The 22,166-nt window shown below is 37.6% G+C and overlaps 1 protein-coding gene across 1 annotated transcript in view; it reads left to right on the forward strand.

The window, feature by feature from the left end:
• The window catches only part of BORCS6 (BLOC-1 related complex subunit 6), a 54,553-nt gene extending 46,023 nt beyond the window's left edge, over positions 1-8,530 (forward strand). Inside the window, exon 8 of the mRNA XM_071683840.1 lies at positions 7,420-8,530. Coding sequence (XP_071539941.1) covers positions 7,420-7,480 — 61 coding nt within the window. The 3' untranslated portion in view covers positions 7,481-8,530. The remainder of the gene's footprint in view (positions 1-7,419) is intronic.
• The last annotated feature ends 13,636 nt before the right edge of the window (positions 8,531-22,166 follow it).

Below are 22,166 nucleotides of genomic sequence, written 5' to 3' on the forward strand. Positions count from 1 at the left end.
TCAATCCACTGACAGCACGTCAACCCCGGTATACCACATCGATCCAATTCACTCTATTCCTTGCCCTCCTTTCACCCTCCTGCATGTTCAGGCCCCGATCACACAAAATCTTTTTCACTCCATCTTTCCACCTCCAATTTGGTCTCCCACTTCTCCTCGTTCCCTCCACCTCCGACACATATATCCTCTTGGTCAATCTTTCCTCACTCATTCTCTCCATGTGCCCAAACCATTTCAAAACACCCTCTTCTGCTCTCTCAACCACGCTCTTTTTATTTCCACACATCTCTCTTACCCTTACATTACTTACTCGATCAAACCACATATTGTCCTCAAACATCTCATTTCCAGCACATCCACCCTCCTGCGCACAACTCTATCCATAGCCCACGCCTCGCAACCATACAACATTGTTGGAACCACTATTCCTTCAAACATAGCCATTTTTGCTTTCTGAGATGATGTTCTCGACTTCCACACATTCTTCAAGGCTCCCGGATTTTCGCCCCCTCCCCCACCCTATGATTCACTTCCGCTTCCATGGTTCCATCCGCTGCCAGATCCACTCCCAGATATCTAAAAGACTTTACTTCCTCCAGTTTTTCTCCATTCAAACTTACCTCCAGTTTTTCTCCATTCAAACTTACCTCCCAATTGACTTGACCCTCAACCCTACTGTACCTAATAACCTTGCTCTTATTCACATTTACTCTTAACTTTCTTCTTTCACACACTTTACCAAACTCAGTCACCAGCTTCTGCAGTTTCTCACATGAATCAGCCACCAGCGCTGTATCATCAGCGAACAACAACTGACTCACTTCCCAAGCTCTCTCATCCCCAACAGACTTCATACTTGCCCCTCTTTCCAAAACTCTTGCATTCACCTCCCTAACAACCCCATATATAAACAAATTAAACAACCATGGAGACATCACACACCCCTGCCGCAAACCTACGTTCACTGAGAACCAATCACTTTCCTCTCTTCCTACACGTACATATGCCTTACATTTTTTGTGACAAAAATTTTTTGTACTAAAAAATACCCTGCAATTTTTGGTATTTTTCTCAGGGAAATAGATTTTCTTGAAAAACCCAGTATAATGAATATGTTTTATGTAAAATATGAGTCTGGAGTTGAAATATTGTTTCGTGGTCTATATGACATGTAATTGTCCTTAAATGTTTACATCGCTAAAACTTTTCCTGAAGATTTACTTTGCATCTATTGGGTATGTATTGGCTCGTGGAATCATTATTAGATATTTTCCATGATTATTTGAAATATAGAGGCATTTGTTTAGGTTATATTTCCTTTCTTAAACAAAATGTCCTTTGGGCTAAAAAAAATACCCTGAACTATTACCTGCAATTTTTGGCATTTGTCTTGGGAATATAAATTTGCATAAAAATCACAGTATATAGAATGTGTTTCATGCTAAGTATGAATATAGGGATGACTAAGTGTCTGCCCATCTTTATCACCGATAGTCAAGTCGTTAAATATTTACAATTTTGAAACATTTTCTGATCGTTCACTTCATATGTATTGGGTATTTTTCCACTTGGACAAGAATTATGAGACATTTTCCATGGTTATATCAGGAAGATAGATGTACTGGAAAGACCCAGTATAATGAATATCTTTTATGTAAAATATGAATCTGGAGTTGAAATATTGTTTCACGGTCTTTATGACCCGTAACTGAGTCGAGATTTGTACACAGTTCAAAAACATTTCCTGAAGATTCACTTTGTATTGATTGGGTATTTGTTGGCTAGGGGAATCATTATTAGATATTTCCCATGTTTGTTCGAAGTGTAGAAGCATTTGATTGGGTTAAATTTCTTTCATGAAACAAAAAATATTTTGTGCTAAAAAAATACCCTGAACTACTACCAGCAATTTTTGGCATTTTTCTCGTGATATGAATTTTCATAAAATCCATAGTATACTGAATGTGTTTCATGCTGAATACAAATATAGGGTTGAGTAAGTGTTTGCCCGTCGTTATCACCTATAATCAAGTCGGTGCATCTTTACAATTTTGAAATATTTTCTGATCATTTGCTTCGTATTTATTGGGTATTTTTCCACTTGGACAAGAATTATTAGACATTTTCTGTTGTTATATCAGGTATAGAGGTGATTGATTATGTTATATTACAATTTTGACAAAAATTGTTTTGCAATAAAAAAATACCCTGAACTATTACCTGCAATTTTTGGTATTTTTCTCAGGAAAATGAATTTGTATGACAAACGCAGTATAAAGAATATTATTCATGGAAAATACGAATCTGGAGTTGAAATATTGTTGTGCGGTCTTTATGACCCATAATTGAGTGGATAAATCGATTGATTATGTTGTATTACAATTTTGACAAAATTTTTTGTAATAGAATATACCCTGAACTGTTACTTGCAATTTTTGATATTTTTCTCAGTGGAATAGATTTGCTTGAAGAACTTAGTACATTGAATATCATTCATGCAATATACGAATCTGGAGTTGAAATATTTTTTCACAGTCTCTATGTCCCATAATTGAGTCATTAAATTTTTACAGTTCTAAAACATTTCCTGAAGATCCACTTTGTATCTGTTGGTTGTCTATTGGCTAGGGGAAGTATTATCAGAGATTTTCCATGATTTTTTGAAGTATGGAAGCATCTGATTAGGTTATGTTTCACTTTTGTGATAAAAAATGTTTTTGGACTAATAAATGCCCTCAAATAATTTCTCTTAAATTTTGGCATTTTTGTCAGGGATATAAATTGGTGTAAAAACCTCAAGTATACAGAGTGTGTTTCATGCTGAATATGAGTATGGGGTTGAGTAAGTTTTGCCCTGTCTTTATCACCAATAATCAAGTTGTTAAATCATTACAATTTTGAAACATTTTCTGAGCATTCGCTTCGTACTTACTGGGTATCTATCGGCTTCGACAAGGATTATGAGACTTTTTCCATGATATAATCATATAGTTATGATATAATATAGTTATGTTTATGATTTTAACACTAAAGTATTTTTCTCAGGGAAATAAATTTGCTTGAAGAACTCAGTATATTGAATATCATTCATGCAAAATACAAATCTGGAGTTGGAATATTGTTTCGTGTTGTTTATGACCCGTAAATATTTACAGTTCAAAAACATTTCCTGAAGATTCACTTTGCATCTCTTGGGTATGTATTGGATAGGGGGGTTATTATCAGATATTTTCCATGATTATTTGAAGTATAGAAGCATTTAGGTTATATTTTAGGTTATATTTAGGTTATATGATTAAGTTATATATATTTAGGTTATATGATTAGGTTATATTTTACTTTTGAGACAAAAATTAATTTGGACTAAAAAATGCCCTCAACTATTACCCGCAATTTTTGTCATTTTTCTCGAAATTAATTTGTGTAAAAACCACAGTATGTGGAATGTTTCATGCTGAATACGAATATCGGGTTGAGTAAGTTTTGCCCATCTTTATCACCTATAATCAAGTTGTTAAATCTGATCAGTCGCTTCATATTCATTGGATATCAAATAGCTTGGACAGGAATTATGAGACAATATCTATGATGATATCAGACAGAATTGATTGATTATGTAATATTATCTTTATGACACAAAAAGTTTTTTGCGATAAAAATTTTTAGTGTTTTTCTCAGGAAAGTAGATTTGCTTGAAAAACTCAGTATAATGAATATCATTTATGGAAAATATGAATCTGGAGTTGAAATATTGTTTCACACTCTTTATGACCCGTAATTGAGTCGATAAATGCTTACAATTGAAAAACATTTCCTGAAGATTCATTTTGTATCGATTGAGTATCTGTTGGTAGGGGAATCATTATTGGATAGTTTCCATGTTTATTTGAAGTGTAGAAGCATTTGATTTTGCCTGAAAAATACCTGCAATTTTTTATATTTTTCTTGGTATCATCAGCGAACAACAACTGACTCACTTCCCAAGCCCTCTCATCCACATCAGATTGCATACTTGCCCCTCTCTCCAAAACTCTTGCATTCACCTCCCTGACAACCCTATCCATAAACAAATTGAACAACCATGGAGGCATCACGCACCCCTGCCACAAACCGACATTCATTGGGAACCAGTCACTTTCCTCTCTTCCTATTCATACACATGCCTTACATCCTTGATGAAAACTTTTCACTGCTTCTAGCAACTTACCTTCCAAAGCATATACTCTAATACCCTCCACAAAGCATCTCTGTCAACTCTATCATATGCCTTCTCCACATCCATAAATGCTACATACAAATCCATCTGTTTTTCTAAGTATTTCTCACATACATTCTTCAAAGCAAACACTTGATCCACACATCCTCTACCACTTCTGAAACCACACTGCTCTTCCCCAATCTGATGCTCCGTATATGCCTTTGCCCTCTCAATCAATACCCTCCCATATAATTTCCCAGGAATACTCAACAAACGTATACCTTTGTAAATTGAACACTCACCTTTATCACCTTTGCCTTTGTACGTACAGTGGCACTGTGCATGCATTCCACCAATCCTCAGGCACTTCACCATGAACCATACATACATTGAATATCTTTACTAACCAGTCAACAACACAGTCACTCCCTTTTTTTAATAGATTCCACTTCAGTACCATCTAGACCCATCGCCTTGCCGGCTTTCATCATCTGCAAAGCTTTCACTACCTCTTCTCTGTTTACCAAACCATTCTCTAACCCTCTCCCTTCGCACACCACCTCGACCAAAACACCCTGTATCTGCCACTCTTATCATCAAACACATTATCAAACCTTCAGAATACTCACTCCATCTTCTCACTTCACAACTACTTGTTATTACCTCCCCATTAGCCCCCTTCACTGATGTTCTCATTTGTTCTCTTGTCGTATGCACTTTATTTACCTCCTTCCAAAACATCTTTTAATTCTCCCTAAAATTTGATGCTACTCTCTCACCCCAACTCTCATTTGCCTTCTTTTTCACCTCTTGCACCTTTGTGCAAGCCATCACTGCTTCCCTAAATACATCCCATTCCTCCACCCATTCCCCTTATGTCATTTGCTCTCACCTTTTTCCCATTCTGCACTCAGTCTCTCCTGATACTTCCTCACACAAGTCTCCTTTCCAAGCTCACTTACTCTCACCACTCTCTTCACCACAACTTTTTCTCTTTTTTTCTGAAAACCTCTGCAAAGCTTCACATTCGCCTCCATAAGATAATGATCAGGCATCCCTCCACTTGCCCCTCTCAGCACTTTAACATCCAAAAGTCTCTGTTTCACACATTTATCAGTTAACATGTAATCCAATAATGCTCTCTGGCCATCTCTCCTACTTACATACGTATTATTTTTTATTATTATTATTATTATACTCTGTCGCTGTCTCCCGTGTTAGCGAGGTAGCGCAAGGAAACAGACGAGAGAATGGCCCAACCCACCCACATACACACATATATACATACATGCCCACACACGCACATATACATACATACTTACATACGTGTACTTATGTATATCTCTTTTTGAACCAGGTATTCCCAATCACCAGTCCTTTTTCTGCACGTAAATCAACAAGCTCTTCACCATTTTCATTTACAACATGAACACCCCATGTATACCAATTATACCCTCTACTGCCACATTACTCACCTTTGTATTCAAATCACCCATCACTATAACCTGGTCTCGTGCATCAAAGCTGCTAACACACTCAATAAGCTGCTCCCAAAAAACTTGCCTCTCATTATCTTTCTTCTCATAACCAGGTGCATAGGCACCAATAATCCCCCATCTCTCTTCATCCACTTTCAGTTTTACCCGTATCAATTTAGATTTTACTTTCTTACCGTCTATCATATACTCCCACAACACCTGCTTCAGGATTAGTGCTTCTCCTTCCTTTTTTCTTGTCCTCTTACCAACCTCTGGCTTTACTCCCAAGACTCCCAACCACTCTTCCCCTTTACCCTTTAGCTTTGTTTCACTCAAAGCCAAAACATCTAGGTTCTTTTCCTTAAACATACTACCTATCTCTTCTTTTTCTCATCTTTGTTACATCCACACATATTTAGACAGCCCAATCTGAGCCTTCGAGGAGGATGAATAAATATATATGCACCGAAACCAAAGCTCCCTTTCCACATCCAGGCCCCAGAAAACTCTCCATAGTTTATGCTTCACATGCTCTGGTTCAGTCCATTGACAGCATGCGACTCTGTTATACACATCGTTCCAATTCAGTTTATTCCTTACACGCCTTTCATCCTTCTGCATGTTCAGGCCCTGATTGCTCAAAATTTTTTTTCACTCCATCCTTCCTTTCCAGTTTGTTCTCCTGCTTCAACTTCCCTCCACCTCTGACATATTTATCCTCTTTCTCAATCTTTCCTTACTCATTCTCTCCATGTGTCCAAACCATTTCAACACACCCTCTTCTGCTCTCTCAACCACACTCTTTATTACCACACATCTCTCTTACCCTTTCATTACTTACTCGATCAAACCACCTCACACCACATATTGTCCTCAAACGTTTCATTTCCAACACATCCACCCTCCTCCGCACAATCCTATCTATAGCCCATGCCTCGCAACCATATAATAAAACATTGTTGGAACCACTATTCCTTCAAAAATACCCATTTTTGCTCTCTGAGATAACGTTCTCTCCTTCCACACATTCTTCAATGCTCCCAGAACCTTCACTTCCTCCCCACCCTGTGACTCACTTCCATGGTTCCATCCACTGCTAAATCCACTCCCAGATATCTAAAACACTTCACTTCCTCCAGTTTTTTCTCCATTCAAACTTACTTCCCAATTAACTTGTCCCTCAACCCTACTGAACCTAATAACCTTGCTCTTATTCACATTTACTCTCAACTTTCTTTTTTCACACATTTTGCCAAACTCAGTCACCAGCTTCTGCAGTTTCTCACATGAATCAGCTACCAGTGCTGTATCATCAGCGAACAACAACTAACTCACTTCCCAAGCCCTCTCATCCACAACAGACTGCTTATATATAAGTAGAATTATGGAAACTTTGGCCATAGCATCAACATTTACACAAACTGTGTTATTTTTTCCGTTTGTCATGCCTGGAGGTCACTTGAGCCTATGTCTTGTAAAGGGATGCAACTCCCATATAATCCCCACCCATACCCCAGTAGTAGGGGATCTCAGTTCATGAATACAGGTAGAGTGATTGAAGGGTTTAGAATATGAAAATGGATAATGTGTTAGCAGAGTTAGGCATGTTGTATCAGGGTTCACCTGTTTTGACTCCTTAGCATTTGTCTTTCAAGTTTCTGACATGAGTACAGAAATCATTCAGCCAACTAAAGTGATTTTCTGTCAGGCCAAAATGCTGACTTTACCTAATTTGCATTTCAGTAAGGAGGTAAGACGCCTACTTGACATGTTTGAAAGCCTTATCCACTCCAGCGGTTCATGAAACTACTGGTCCAGCAATTGAATGGCAGGTCTCAAATCTTCAACTTACCACCCTCCTAGTGATCTCATTTTGTGATAAAGAAAAATGCTACTGGAATATTTAAGGAAAAATGAAACTAGAAATAGATGATTAGACTCAGGATTGAAATGTGGCTTGTGAAGAGATTATCTTAAACTTGATTGTTAAGTCATAAATATATAGTGATTATATTTGTGATTGCATTTATGGTATACTTTTACTAGAAGTATTTCAGCTGTAGGTACAGTGATAATTCTTATCGAAATATATAATGTAGGTCAATTTAGATATTAGTAAATATTGAAAAACTGTAAAACCACCAAAAACATTCTTATAATGAATCATAATTACCATAAGCTAAGGATTATTTAGTTAATTTTTCTCATTGTGCAGGAGCAGTGTTTCTCAGGTATGAGAAGCCTCTCACACATAGGAATACCAGTATGATGTGATATGCCTGATATACTATATTTATTCTCCTTATCAGGATGACAGTTATCAGGTGTTATATTTTTATGACCTGTTTAGTCATATCATGAAAGTGTAAGACAAATTATTTCACTGTTCCTACTCCAGTCTTTGCCTCATATATGAGCAGACTAAGCAGTTTGCAATTATTGTTAAATGAATATGTATTGTAATAAGGATTTGAGCCTGTGTGCCTGGGTCATGAAGATACGTCCACAGTGCCTTACCCTACAGTTCTACATGTGATCCCAAGTAAAGTAGAGTGAAATGATGGAATAAGGTGCTGTAAACTTGACCTCAAGGGCCCAGGCACATAGGTTAAGATTCAATTTATGGTACATATGGTTTAGCTGATTTTTCAATATCTTACTGCTGTTCTGTTTTTATGAGGGAACTTTTTGAAAAAGATTGAGTACATTGTGCAGTGTATTCCCACAAGGTTGCTGTATATGAGGTGTTTTGCATTTTGCAAGGGTTATCAGAGTCAGAGTATACACACATTTGTTTTTTCAAGGGTGAGGTGGTCTGTTATGTAAATATATTCCTCAGTAAACCCTTAAGATTTCAGTTTCGACTTCATTTTGCCTATCAAATGCTGTCTTTTTTTTTTTAGTCCATATTTATGATATTTGGATACATTTGATATTAAAGCTTGCATAAGATTTAAATAAATTGCTCAAGTTGCTATATATAATTGAAATACAACATTGACTTAATTTCTTATGTTATTCAAACCCATCTATCCATGCATATTAAGGCATTACCTCCTCACCCTACCTGCTGGCAGCAATAGCATTTCTTGCATTAGAACAGGTGCAAGACATGAGGTGCCTAAGATGAGTTTTAGAATGGTACAAGAAATAAACAGTATGTTTAATGCACTGAAACTAGAGGCTACATCCACATCCAAGCCCTGCGGACTATTCCACAGTATGCATTATATTTTGACTTAAAGGCAGTATTTCTTATTTGAATCATCTTGAATAATATATGAATGCAATATTATAAAGAACACATTAAAAGCACTGAAATATTATGCTGTGCTTTGTTTTGATTGTTGAAAATATATATATATATATATATATATATATATATATATATATATATATATATATATATATATATATATATTTCTTTTTCTTTCTTTCAAACTATTCGCCATTTCCCGCGTTAGCGAGGTAGCGTTAAGAACAGAGAACTGGGCCTTTGAGGGAATATCCTCACCTGGCCGCCTTCTCTGTTCCTTCTTTTGGAAAAAAAAAAAAAATAGAAAAGCAAATGGATTTGTATGTAGCATTTATGGATCTGGAGAAGGCATATGATAGAGTTGATAGAGATGCTCTGTGGAAGGTATTAAGAATATATGGTGTGGGAGGCAAGTTGTTAGAAGCAGTGAAAAGTTTTTATCGAGGATGTAAGGCATGTGTACGTATAGGAAGAGAGGAAAGTGATTGGTTCTCAGTGAATGTAGGTTTGCGGCAGGGGTGTGTGATGTCTCCATGGTTGTTTAATTTGTTTATGGATGGGGTTGTTAGGGAGGTGAATGCAAGAGTTTTGGAAAGAGGGGCAAGTATGAAGTCTGTTGGGGATGAGAGAGCTTGGGAAGTGAGTCAGTTGTTGTTCGCTGATGATACAGCGCTGGTGGCTGATTCATGTGAGAAACTGCAGAAGCTGGTGACTGAGTTTGGTAAAGTGTGTGAAAGAAGAAAGTTAAGAGTAAATGTGAATAAGAGCAAGGTTATTAGGTACAGTAGGGTTGAGGGTCAAGTCAATTGGGAGGTGAGTTTGAATGGAGAAAAACTGGAGGAAGTGAAGTGTTTTAGATATCTGGGAGTGGATCTGGCAGCGGATGGAACCATGGAAGCGGAAGTGGATCATAGGGTGGGGGAGGGGGCGAAAATTCTGGGAGCCTTGAAGAATGTGTGGAAGTCGAGAACATTATCTCGGAAAGCAAAAATGAGTATGTTTGAAGGAATAGTGGTTCCAACAATGTTGTATGGTTGCGAGGCGTGGGCTATGGATAGAGTTGTGCGCAGGAGGATGGATGTGCTGGAAATGAGATGTTTGAGGACAACGTGTGGTGTGAGGTGGTTTGATCGAGTAAGTAACGTAAGGGTAAGAGAGATGTGTGGAAATAAAAAGAGCGTGGTTGAGAGAGCAGAAGAGGGTGTTTTGAAATGGTTTGGGCACATGGAGAGAATGAGTGAGGAAAGATTGACCAAGAGGATATATGTGTCGGAGGTGGAGGGAACGAGGAGAAGAGGGAGACCAAATTGGAGGTGGAAAGATGGAGTGAAAAAGATTTTGTGTGATCGGGGCCTGAACATGCAGGAGGGTGAAAGGAGGGCAAGGAATAGAGTGAATTGGAGCGATGTGGTATACCGGGGTTGACGTGCTGTCAGTGGATTGAATCGGGGCATGTGAAGCATCTGGGGTAAACCATGGAAAGCTGTGTAGGTATGTATATTTTGCATGTGTGGACGTATGTATATACATGTGTATGGGGGTGGGTTGGGCCATTTCTTTCGTCTGTTTCCTTGCGCTACCTCACAAACGTGGGAGACAGCGACAAAGCAAAAAAAGAAAAAAATATATATTTTTTTTTTTTTTTTTTTTATACTTTGTCGCTGTCTCCCGCGTTTGCGAGGTAGCGCAAGGAAACAGACGAAAGAAATGGCCCAACCCACCCCCATACACATGTATATACATACATATATATATATATATATATATATATATATATATATATATATATGTGTGTGTATGGTATGACTAGATGGAATGAAGAATATAATGAGGGTGGTTGTGAAAGATTTGATATGATGGGGAATGCAAAGGGAATGAACAGTGGAATAGTAGAGTGGGTGAAACTTTGAGGTAGTTTGAGCACTTGGGTTGGTGTGAGAAGAAAACCACCTGTGAAATGGGGAAATAGAATGGAAGAGTACAGGAAGCAGAGAAATGGGGGAAGAATGCATGGAATGATGAATGTGAGGGAGGCATGTAAGGATAGGGATAAGTAGAGACTTTTTCTGTGGCCACCCCCTTGATGGGACTTCCCAGAGGGAATGAGTGTCAGAGACATAGATTTTTTCCATTGAAGGGGGCAAGACCGTACACAACCGGTGCACTATTGCTTTCATGCACTATGTATAAGAGCCTGGAATGAAGACATTTGTCGGTATTAGGTGAATGCAGTAATCATACATAGGTGGAAAGGAAAAGGTACTGTAGATTTCAGTTGAACTTAATGTCACAGGAGAGTATACAAGAGAATGTGTATGCAAGAGTGTTGATTGATACAGTGATGGAAGTGACTGAATGCAGAATAAATGAGGAGCAAAAGGGTTTTCGGATCAGATTTTCGTGATGAAAATGACTGGGAAAGTATCCAATGAAAGGTAAGAAGTTCTCTGCAACTTTTATGGATCTAGAAAAAGTGTATATATAAGATAGGTGGACAACTTTTGGAAGGTGTGAAAGCCTTCTGTAGAGTAGCAAATGCATGTGTAAGAGTGGGTGGAGAGTTGAACAAAAGTTTCAGTATACATGTGGGTGTGAGGGAGGGCTGTATGATTTCAACATGCTTTTTTAAATAACTGTATATGGATGGAGTGATAAGAGAGTTGAATGCAAAACTTGGGAAAGGGGTTGCAGAGATGGAGTGCAGCGATAAGGTATGGAGATTAGTGACAAGCCTGTTTGTGACTGATACTGTGCTATTTGCTGAGAGTGAAGAGAAGTTGCAGAAGTTGTGTATTTATGATGAGTGAAGGCATAGGTCATTGAAGGTGAATGTGAGTAAAAGTAAAGTAATGATGTTTGAAAGGAAACAGTGAAAGTAAAGATTTTGTAAAATCATAAACAGTGAAAGAAGAAAGTGTACTAAACTGTGTTAAAGATATGGGGAGAGAAAGACTGGAAGAGATGAGTGAATTTAAGTATTTAGGAGCTATTTTGGGTAAGTTTGGTGATATGGAAGAAGAAATAAGGGAGAGAGCAGTACAGGGTGGAAGAGTTAGTCATTGGGTCCCTTGACAGAATAAGGAAGGGTAGAGGTGTAAGTAAAGAAATGAAGAAAAGATGAAGGGACTGCATAGTTCTCCCAACCCTGACCTATGCAGGCAAAACATGGACATAGAATGAGTCACAGAGGTCAAGAATCAATGCTGTGGAAATGAGTTATTTGAGAGGAGCATGCGGTATGACTAGGTGGAATGAAGAAAGAAATTAGGGGATGTATGAGAGATGTAGTATGGTGGGAATGCAAAAAAGGGAATGAATTGTGGAGTGGGAGAAAGGGTGAAACAGAATACTTTGAGGTGGTGTGGGCATGTGGAAAGGAGTGCAAGATGGGAAGTTTACAAGCAGAATGTATGATGGTACAATTAAAGGGGTTGATGTGAGAGGAAGCCCACTTGTTATAATGGGAAATAGAGTGGAAGAGTACTGGGGGGATAGAAATGGTAAAAGAATGCGTGGAATAATGTATGTGAGGGAGGCATGTGCGGACAGGGATAAGTGGAAACTCTTTTGCCATGGTCACCCGCTTGATGGGAGTTCTTTGGGAGAACGGATATCAGAGATATAATTAGATAGCATATGGCAGAGTGATGACTGAGACAATTAGATAGATTGCACATAATAGAGTGAGTAATAGAAGGATAGATTTTAGGAGGGGCATGGGTATGTAGTAGTTGGTGGGCAGCCACAGACCAGGGAACCACCCATCTGGGTGTTGGGATTAGTGAGGGCTGTGTAGTGAGCCAGCACATGAGTGGTTGTCAAGTTGCATTCTTCTGACCCAGGTAGTCTTTTCGATCTGTCTAATCCACATGTGGACTGCTTGTATTTGTCCACAAACATACAGTCCCTCATTGTCACATATAACAATTGATGACACCTAACTCTTACAGCTCATTCTTCATAAATGTAGATTTTCCTGTGGTGACTGCTTTGTGTGAGCTCTGCCTTTTGGCAAAAGTTTGGCAAGATTGTGAGAGCAACAGGTAGGATCATGAAAAAGGAGCATTATGAAGAAATTCTAGGTAGAAGTAGTAGGTAGGATCATTAAGTGGGAGCATTAGGTAGAGAAAAGTAGTAGGCTGAAACATTAGGTGGAAGTAGTCGGAATGAACAGTAGGTAGGAGCCTCTGAAAACACCGCTAGATTTGCCCTTTCCCAGTGGCCTGTTAAGGGTGAGGCACTAAAGACTAAGAAGCAGATCTGGAGTTCACCAGTTATGGAGACTTTTGCCATGGCCATCCCCTTGAGGAAGTTCCTGAAGGGACTAAACATCAGAGATATAGATAGATAGCATGGGTGTGTGTTTTATATGATAACCATTAGGATGAATTTTGAGAAAGTGCTAGAAAAACAAAAATTAATGTAAAGAATTTTCATTATTTTGGAAAAAGCATATAAAAGAGTTGTCAAGAAGAGGTTATGGAATATTTTAAGAATATATGGAATGGAGGAACTGATCCAAAGTGATGTCATCTTCAGAAAGAGAACATGTGAGTAAGTGTTTGGGAATGAGGTTGGGGTAAGGCACAGATATGTTGTGTCCCCTTGGTTGTTCAGTTTTCCTTTGGTTGGAGTTGTAAAGATGGTCATGGTGGATGAAAGAGATAGAATTATAAATAGATGTAAGAGAAAGGTGCATTACAATGCTGTATGTAGCTGATATTTAGTTAATGGATGGTATAGAAGAACTGCACAACACTGAGAGAGAGTTCAGAAGACTGTACAGGAGGAAACTAAATGGAAAGACAGGTAAATAGGTGTTGGTAGAATACCTTTAAAATGTGTGAAATGGTTAGATGGTGAGAGATTTGAGAGAGTGAGGTATTTCAGTTAAATAGAAAATGTACTAAGTGAATATAATGAGTATAAATGCTGAAATATATGATTGTAGTAGAAAAAAGTAGACGTGGCTGGTGCTTTGAGTCATGAGAGAAGAAGAAAAGTTTGCAGATGTTGAGGAATCTGTTGGAAGAAATAATGCTGGATGTATAGTAGGAAATTCAGAGAAAGAGCGCAAGTTGTACAGTTGGATTTTGTTTGGTTTGGATGTAGGAGAAAACCATCCTAAATGAGGATTGTAGAGGGGGTATGAGATCCATAAAGGATTCATAAAGGAAAGGAGCTAAAAGAATGGAAAAGAAGATCCAAATGAATGAAGTGAAGGGTGTGTAGAAAAGTTGGTGACAGGGAAAGTACAAAACACAGTAAAGGTGGATTTTGTGTAGTTTGGCTGTGGAGTGAGGAAAGCATACACAAGGAAGGAAAATCTAAAAGGGAGCAATGAGACAGATAGTAATGGCTAAAGAATTTAAGATGAAGTTCCCAGGTGTTAGGGGATACAGGATAAAGAAAAGGTGTTGAAGGAATCATAGAGGTTTATATGAATAAGGGGAAGGGCTAGACCACGGGCAACATGGAGTAATGTGAGTAAGAGGGTTGCTTCCATACAGGAGGGTATGCTGTTTTTAAGGGCAGTGAAGCTTGGAGGCCCAAGTCCTGCATTAGTCACCGTAGTGTATTGAGAGTGACAATGTACTAGACAGAGATAGAGTAGATACATACCATTTACCTCTTATTGATCCCTTAGAGCATTCGAGGATAACATTTTTAATGCTGTAATGCACAAACACTTGCAATTTGTTAGCTAAAGCCGACTCCCAATCTGAGCACATCTTGTGAATGAATTTGATAGGGTTGATTGATGTACACACTTGATTTTAAAAAAACATTATTTTGTGCTCTCATTGTGATGCTTAGAAGCTTTCAGATTGCAATATCTATTTTCTCTTTTTGTGTGATGACAAACCTCCAATGAATGTGTGTTACAATAAATCAACCTCCAATGTTTTGAAAGACTAATGTATACTTCATAGTTCATATCAAAACTCTTAGACAAAGTCACTGTTGACATTGTAGCTTCAGCCATAATCAGCAGAAAAGGACAGTAGCCATGTCCTATTTATTGTTTGGTAGAAGCCTTTTTTTATTTCTCTAGGATTTGGTAACTACTTAGTTGTGATTACCTTTGTGTATCCCAGTATGTCTGGTTTGCATAGTTATAAAGGAAAATTGTCTATAACATTGATTTCAATTACATGAAACCATGGTTTACATGATAACAAAAGCTGTGATTAGTAAACTTTTACAATACTTCCCTCAACATCCATTTTTGTGTTCACGTACATGTGCCACCATTAACTTTTGCGTCCTAAAACAGTTCTCAGCTACTATTTGATCTATGGTCGTATAATTTCATAAACAGATGTACATTGATGAGCAGTTTAGCTTCCAACAAAAAGCAGGTCTCTCAGATCATCGTTTCATGCTCCAGAGATTACCTATTTTTAACTTTTGCTGGGTCTTTCAATTTTCTTGGCCCAGAAAAGTGGAGACCTCAGTCTATACTTCTTTGCATGAAAATGCTCTTTGTTGCCTGTGAAATGTTTTCACATGTTCTGGAAAGCACACATTGTGTCCTTCACAAAACTGAGTTTATCCTCAGATTGACATCATGAATGATGTAGTGTGTTCTTGTTCCATGTGTCATTCAAGGACAAACTTTATGAACCAGGCTCTGCCTCTTCCAGATTTTGCTACATTTTATGTAGTTGATTTGTCTCCCTCTTAAAGTTTAATTTATAATAATTTCATGGTTATATTGAGGTACTGAAGATATTTTTATTTTGATATTTATCTGTATGACTTTGTGTTCCTAGTCATCTAAATTAGTGTCAGTTTTATATAAAATCTGAAATGCTAGTGGTTTGTTGTTTTATTTTACCCAGTCAAAAAGTGCCTCACATTTGATGCAGTTTTAGATTATATCTGAATCATACAGTAATCTAAGAACACACTTAAGACAGAATGGGAGAATCTAAACAATCCATAATAAATACCTTCACCACTATTAATGACTGTTCACCTGTAGTTAACTATGAGCTCACAAAATAAATAAATTTTCGTATAGATTTAGTGTGCCAACAGTAAATGACAACTGTAATGCATTCTTATAGAAAAATAACGTAATTTTCTGATTCCTGAATAATATAAAAAGATTGCAGAAAGTTGGTTTAATTTTGTAAAACAAGTATTTGCAAGAAAGTATTTAACCCTTAAACATTTTAGTTTTCCTTTCTCAAAATTCACCCTCAAATTGTTTAAGAATATTCAACCTTAAAGTTTCGAAGATATTCTTTTTTTCATACTTGACTTGATCGCCATTTCCTGTGTTAGTGAGGTAGTGCCAGGAACAGACAGAAAGGCCACATGCACTCACATTCATTCTTTGGCTCTCAAGTGCAATGTATCAAAACCATGATACATTTCCATGATTTACCCCGGACACTTTACATTCTTTAGCTCAGTCCATTGACAGCATGTCAAAAACACATCACAACAATGAAAAAAAAAACACTTTAAAAATATGTTTCATCGGGCAGAGAAACTGTAAATGTTTCAACGGGTAGAGAAACTGTAAATGTTTCATCAGGTAGAGAAACTAGATGTTTCAACGGGTAGAGAAACTGTAAATGTTTCATTGGGTAGAGAAACTGCAAATGTTTCATCGGGTAGAGAAACTGTAAATGCTTCAACAGGTAGAGAAACTGTAACTGTTTCAGCACAATGTATTAAAAAATGCTGGATTCAGGTGTGAGTGTTAAGGGAGTTCCCACAGTGCTTGTTTCACTGTTTAAACATCCCCAAAACTTGATTTCTGATTATAATTGTTTTGTCTTGCATTATGAGTTTTTTCATGTTATAATCTGTGTGATTCATTAATCATCTTTAATAGCGGCAAAACTGAAAAAAAAAATTGTGCAAAATTACCAGCCACACCAGTTAGACATAGTTTAGTCGAGGTAAAGCACACTGTCTTCACTTTTGCTAGAAAATCTCCATCTGCCTCATCTTGCCTATCTTCAAGTTCAGATGCTGGAAGATTCATTGTCATTAAAATGTAAATGCTGGAAGAGTCAATGTCCATAAAATGTAAAAGTTGGAAGAGTCAATGTCCATAAAATGTTAATGGGGGAAGAGTCAGTGTCCATAAAATGTAAAAGCTGGAAGAGTCAGTCCATAAAATTTAAATGCTGGAAGAGTCAATGTCCATAGAATGTTGATGCAGGAAAAGTCAATGTCCATAAAATGTAAATGCAGGAAGAGTCAATGTCCATAAATTCAATGTCCACATGATGCAAAGACAGTCATCATAGTCAAATTCACAATAAGTAAGTTGCTTTTATTCAACTGATGTCTTTCTAGAGGTGACATACAATACCTGCCATATTGGCATGGTAGTGCAAATGTACGTTGACAGAATGATATCCATTAAAGGCACTGAAAATGGTAAGAAAGAAAAAAAAAAAAATCTGAGAGCCTTGTAAGGTGCAAAATCAATTTCACCACAATCAAAAACACATTACAACACCACTGAACAAATTCATCATTTCTTATGCAGAAAGCCTTTAATCACCATTAATGGTAACCATCTTAGAATCTTTAGAGAACTTTTTGTTATTATTATTCCTAAGCGATCCAGGGCAAAGACAACGCACATGCAAAATCTAGCACTTGCATCTTTATTTGAACGATGATTGAGGTTATATGCTAGGCTGTTACATTCATCCATATAGTTGCATTTGATCTGTAATATCATACTAGCATTTCTAATCCCTTCCATTTCTGTTTTTCCTAAAGTTGTCCTAACTTATTCTTGCCGGTTCTTTCATTTTCTTCCCCTAAGCCATGATTTTCTTCCCAATAAGAAAAATTGCAAAATGATCTTTGACAATTTGATTTCTTTTAATACATGATTTCCGTTATACTTTTTTTTTTAGCTTGAAGAATACAAAGTCATTTGATTGTACGACTGTATCTATTTATTATGTTTATTTCATGTTTAAGTTTTTCCTACCAGTGTTCAATATTCCAAAATATTTTGCTTAACTTCTTATATGATATTTTCCCATATACTCGTTTTCACTTCTGTTTCTGAGCGATATTTCCATTTTGTCTAGCTTTACTGATAATTCCAATTTGGCAATAATTGCCCCCCACATCCCGTGATTGGTTCATGCAGTTATTCAAGTCAAACATTTCTAGTGAAGAATATCATAACTGAGTAGAGTTTATAGGGCGTTATGTAGTTTCCATTGCTTCACGTGTTAAGTAAAAAAAGGAGATCAGTTGCTGCCTTGTTTCACTCCGTTGTTTATCATTTACCAGAAAATAATCGATTTTGGTTATTGGCTTTTCATAAGACATACAAGGTTTATTATATTGCTTTTATATACCTTTCATTGTTTTTTTTTGTCTTGTAAGCATTTCCATCATTCGTGGTATGGTTAAAAGGTCTTTGAAGATTAATGTGTTAGATATAGTTCATTATTATATTATCAAACATTTTCCATTATTTCCCTGAAATTGGATTTCCCCTGACCATCCTATTGCAATTGGGAAAACATTACAAATGATCAGATACTCGAAAATGGTAATTCTGAGAGCTTCTTCGTTTCGAGTGTGGCTGCAAAACTAACGAAGAAGAGCTGCCGTTTTGACTGCCAGTGTTTGTTCTCTTTACGGTGTTGTGAATACAAACTATTGTTTTCCATTGTCCATGTATCGAAGTCCAAAACTGCCTGAAATAAAGTGCCCTTTTCCATCCGTTAAAGTTGCGTGTTGACCAGTTTGCGTGAAACCTGGAAAGCTCACTATTCAGTAAACAGCAAACAGTTTGAAGTAGCCAGATAGTATGAACGAGTCTGTTAAAAGCCATTCCAACTGTTCACACTACTTAGAGTAACTAAGTTGAGTACCCAATGTGGCCATAGCTTTTTACCTCCTGAAGTATGTTTGTAGCCATGTTTGATCTCCCGCCTACGCTACACAAATCAATCATAAAAATTAATTTATATGTCTGCAAATATTTGGTGACTGAATACGTGATACTTTATGTATTTTCGTGACTGTTATGTAGGGATTGTTGATTGGTTTACAGGAAGTTGTTTAAACCAATGAAAAATACACTAAATTCGATAATTTACCTTTCAAACCAATGTTAGTGCCGTTTCAGCAGCGATGAATTGTCACAAGAGATCGGATTTCCCATGATTTTTTCTTTTTTTTTTCTTTTCGTTTACATTTCCAGTTCGATTTTTATTATTTGAGGCCATTCTGATATTAATAGCTTAAAGGTACTGTATAAGATATGAAGACTGGGTGGCTCCCCTTCTTTCAAATAACCCTTTAAGATAAGGAGCCGAAGGAATTGATGATGCTAACTACTTGCTGCACCATGACAGCTGATCACTTGTTAACTGTTTTCTGCTCAAGATACATTTGTTACTTTAGCATTAATGGATCGGTAATGAGGCGGTAAGATCCTGAGGGCGTAGCTTGTGTTGCTATATGTGAAGTAGAGATCGGGCGGGAAGAGGAGCAGTGGAGTGAAGGGGGGGAATGCTAGTGAGCAAGACATAGGTCAAGGAGGCTTGGTTAACAATATGTAATGTCGTGTACGCCTCTGATCATTCGTAGTCACTCCAGAAGTCAGCAGTTTAGGAGTGTGTCTAACTTGATTTGCAACGTGAAGATTGAATGAGAAATAGAAAAAGAAAATGGTATCAAACTGCTTTACGTGCAAGGGTGTGCCAGCTCATGCCATGGTGAGCGACTACTTCAGCTACTGGCAAAGGAACGGGATTAAGAGGTTGGGGGATACGAGTACAGTGGTGCTGGTGTGGGTGTATAGCAAGAATGGGAGGAGTTGGTTGCCAAGATCCCATGATTACGCAGCAGAAAGGAGGAGACGTTCGCGATGTTCCGTGCACGTACTTGTTGCTGAGGCAGGACTTACAAGAGTCGGTCCGGTCACACGGCTAAGGACGCGTTCATTAATGATTACCCCTTTATGTTCATTAATGATTTCCCCTTTATGTCTGGTCTGAAACCGGTCGAAAGACTGTCAAGTGTCGAGACGACGGTGCTTGCCTTATATAGCCAAAGAACGCTGCTTTGCTGCGATTTCCGCCTGTGTAAAATATTTCTGCGTGCGAGATGGGCTGATAGAGCGATGAATCACCGATGTGCTGCGGCTGAGAAGGCTCCGTCGCAAGCCTGAGCTTGTTCATGTTGTATGGAGTGTTGATTTATAACTGCTGGCCCGATGGGCTGCTTACGAAGGTGATGTAGTATGGACTTTCGAGGCTTCCAGGTCCAATACTTGCTAAATGCGGTCACTTGACGGGCTGGCTAACTGCCAGATGTCACCAGTCCCATTCACTGGTACCGTGTTGTCCTTGCCTCTCGCTACTCTTGCCTCGTATATACATTATTTTTGAGTCTTCATGGCATACCCATGAAAAGTCATTTAATATTTGCTTTATTATCATTTCACGGGACGTCCCTGCATTTAATATTTGCTTTATTATCATTTCGCGGGACGCCCTGCCAACCGATTCAGCATATGGCTTTCTTCTGAATCGTGGTCTGCATTCGCTGTGAAACCCTGTTCAAAATTCTGACCGAATACATGAGGCACAGTCTGGTTTCTGCAGCTGTCAGCGAGGATAGTAAAACGAAATAGGAACAGGACACCGAGGTCACCTATCCTTTAGTCGCAAAGTTGCTGTTAAGGCAAGAGTTCTGACGTGGACTAATGGTTGCGGTGCAAAGGGACGTATGGAACAACCTGGTGTCAAATATTTGATTACGTTTTTCGCAAAATATATCAGTTTTAGGACTCGTAAATATCAGCATTTCTTTTTTTGTTCAACTGATTTATCCTTAGTACTTGTATACCTCGATGATTGTTCGGTAATATTGTCATTTGTGTCAAACAATAGATTAAGTACTTTGCAAAATATTCAAATTTCCTTACCATGTGACTTATCAGCATCAGCTGTAAACATTGTTTTCGTACTAACTTTTACATAGTATTCATGATATTGTATGATTGCTATGTTACTGTTAATTTATGAAGTTAAAGGTTAAGACTTGATATCCTTCACAAAATATTTCAGTTACCGTAATGCTTGTTTTTAATGCAATAACAATTACAAAAACCCTCTAGTCACACGAATTCGAATTACCCATCTACACTGTACTACGTGTGTTGTGTTTATTTCTGTTGTGGTAAGGGTGAAATTCATAATTTTGGTTCTGGTAATGCTTTTCGCTCCAGTATTTTCCGAAATTTTATAGACCTGGCTGTCTATTTTATGGCTCTTGCACTTTTCTATATTTCCTTTGATGTTGCTTATCAAGCATTTCGTTAATTTCCCCAGACCTGTTGTTCTCTATGCCTCCAGATATTTACCTGATCACTCAAATACATTTTGATGGTTGTTTGGTTAGCTGGTTTTCAGGCCTATCAGCTGCCAGGCTAGGTAAGGTTGTGGACATAAGTGTATAACATCGACTAGTATAGGACTCTTGAAATGTTTGCTTGTTACTTTCAGTAGTTCAACCTCAGTTCCGTCACTTGGATATCATCAATTTTCAAAATGCAATCCTTGCCTTGAAGTTTGTTAGAATTGTCGTATCGTTATGATTTTCTTATTAAGCTTCGGACATTTCCTTATTCCTCAACTCGTCATTTTCGTATCTATGGTTACTTTCTTATTCTGATCTGTATTTATGATTTAAACTTCACTTTTTCCTTTTTTTTTCCTCAGCAAATACAATGTTATCACAGTTTTCACAGCAAATACTGTTTCTGCATTTTCCTTTATGTTGTATTCTGAAACTATTGATTATTCTGGTTTAAAACGCTTAACAAGAGTTGTCCTTAACTGTTTAGAATTTTTTTGAGGGCATTGTAAGGCTGTGTGAGCAGTGTTTGGATAAGTATTTGTGGGGACTGTAGAATTTGTAGACGGCAAGAACCATGTAATTACCTCTTGCGGGAGGGTTTTACATTCGTCTATAACAGAAAATACGTTCTTTACTGTTATTCTAATCTCTAATAAATCTTCATTATGGCTGCTAAGGTTTCATTTATTTTTTCTCAAATCTTAATCGTAAACGAGAGATATGTATTAATATCAAAGTACTTTTTAATGATTAAATGAGCTACTGAATGAACATAAGTAGTTAGCTTTTCTCTTGAATGAACAGCGTTATCAACCTTTGTAAGGCGTCCGGCCACCGGGGCCACATGGAGGAGGATACCAGA

This window comes from Panulirus ornatus, chromosome 3 (genome assembly GCF_036320965.1).
Source record: "Panulirus ornatus isolate Po-2019 chromosome 3, ASM3632096v1, whole genome shotgun sequence".
NCBI classification, from domain to species: domain Eukaryota; kingdom Metazoa; phylum Arthropoda; class Malacostraca; order Decapoda; family Palinuridae; genus Panulirus; species Panulirus ornatus.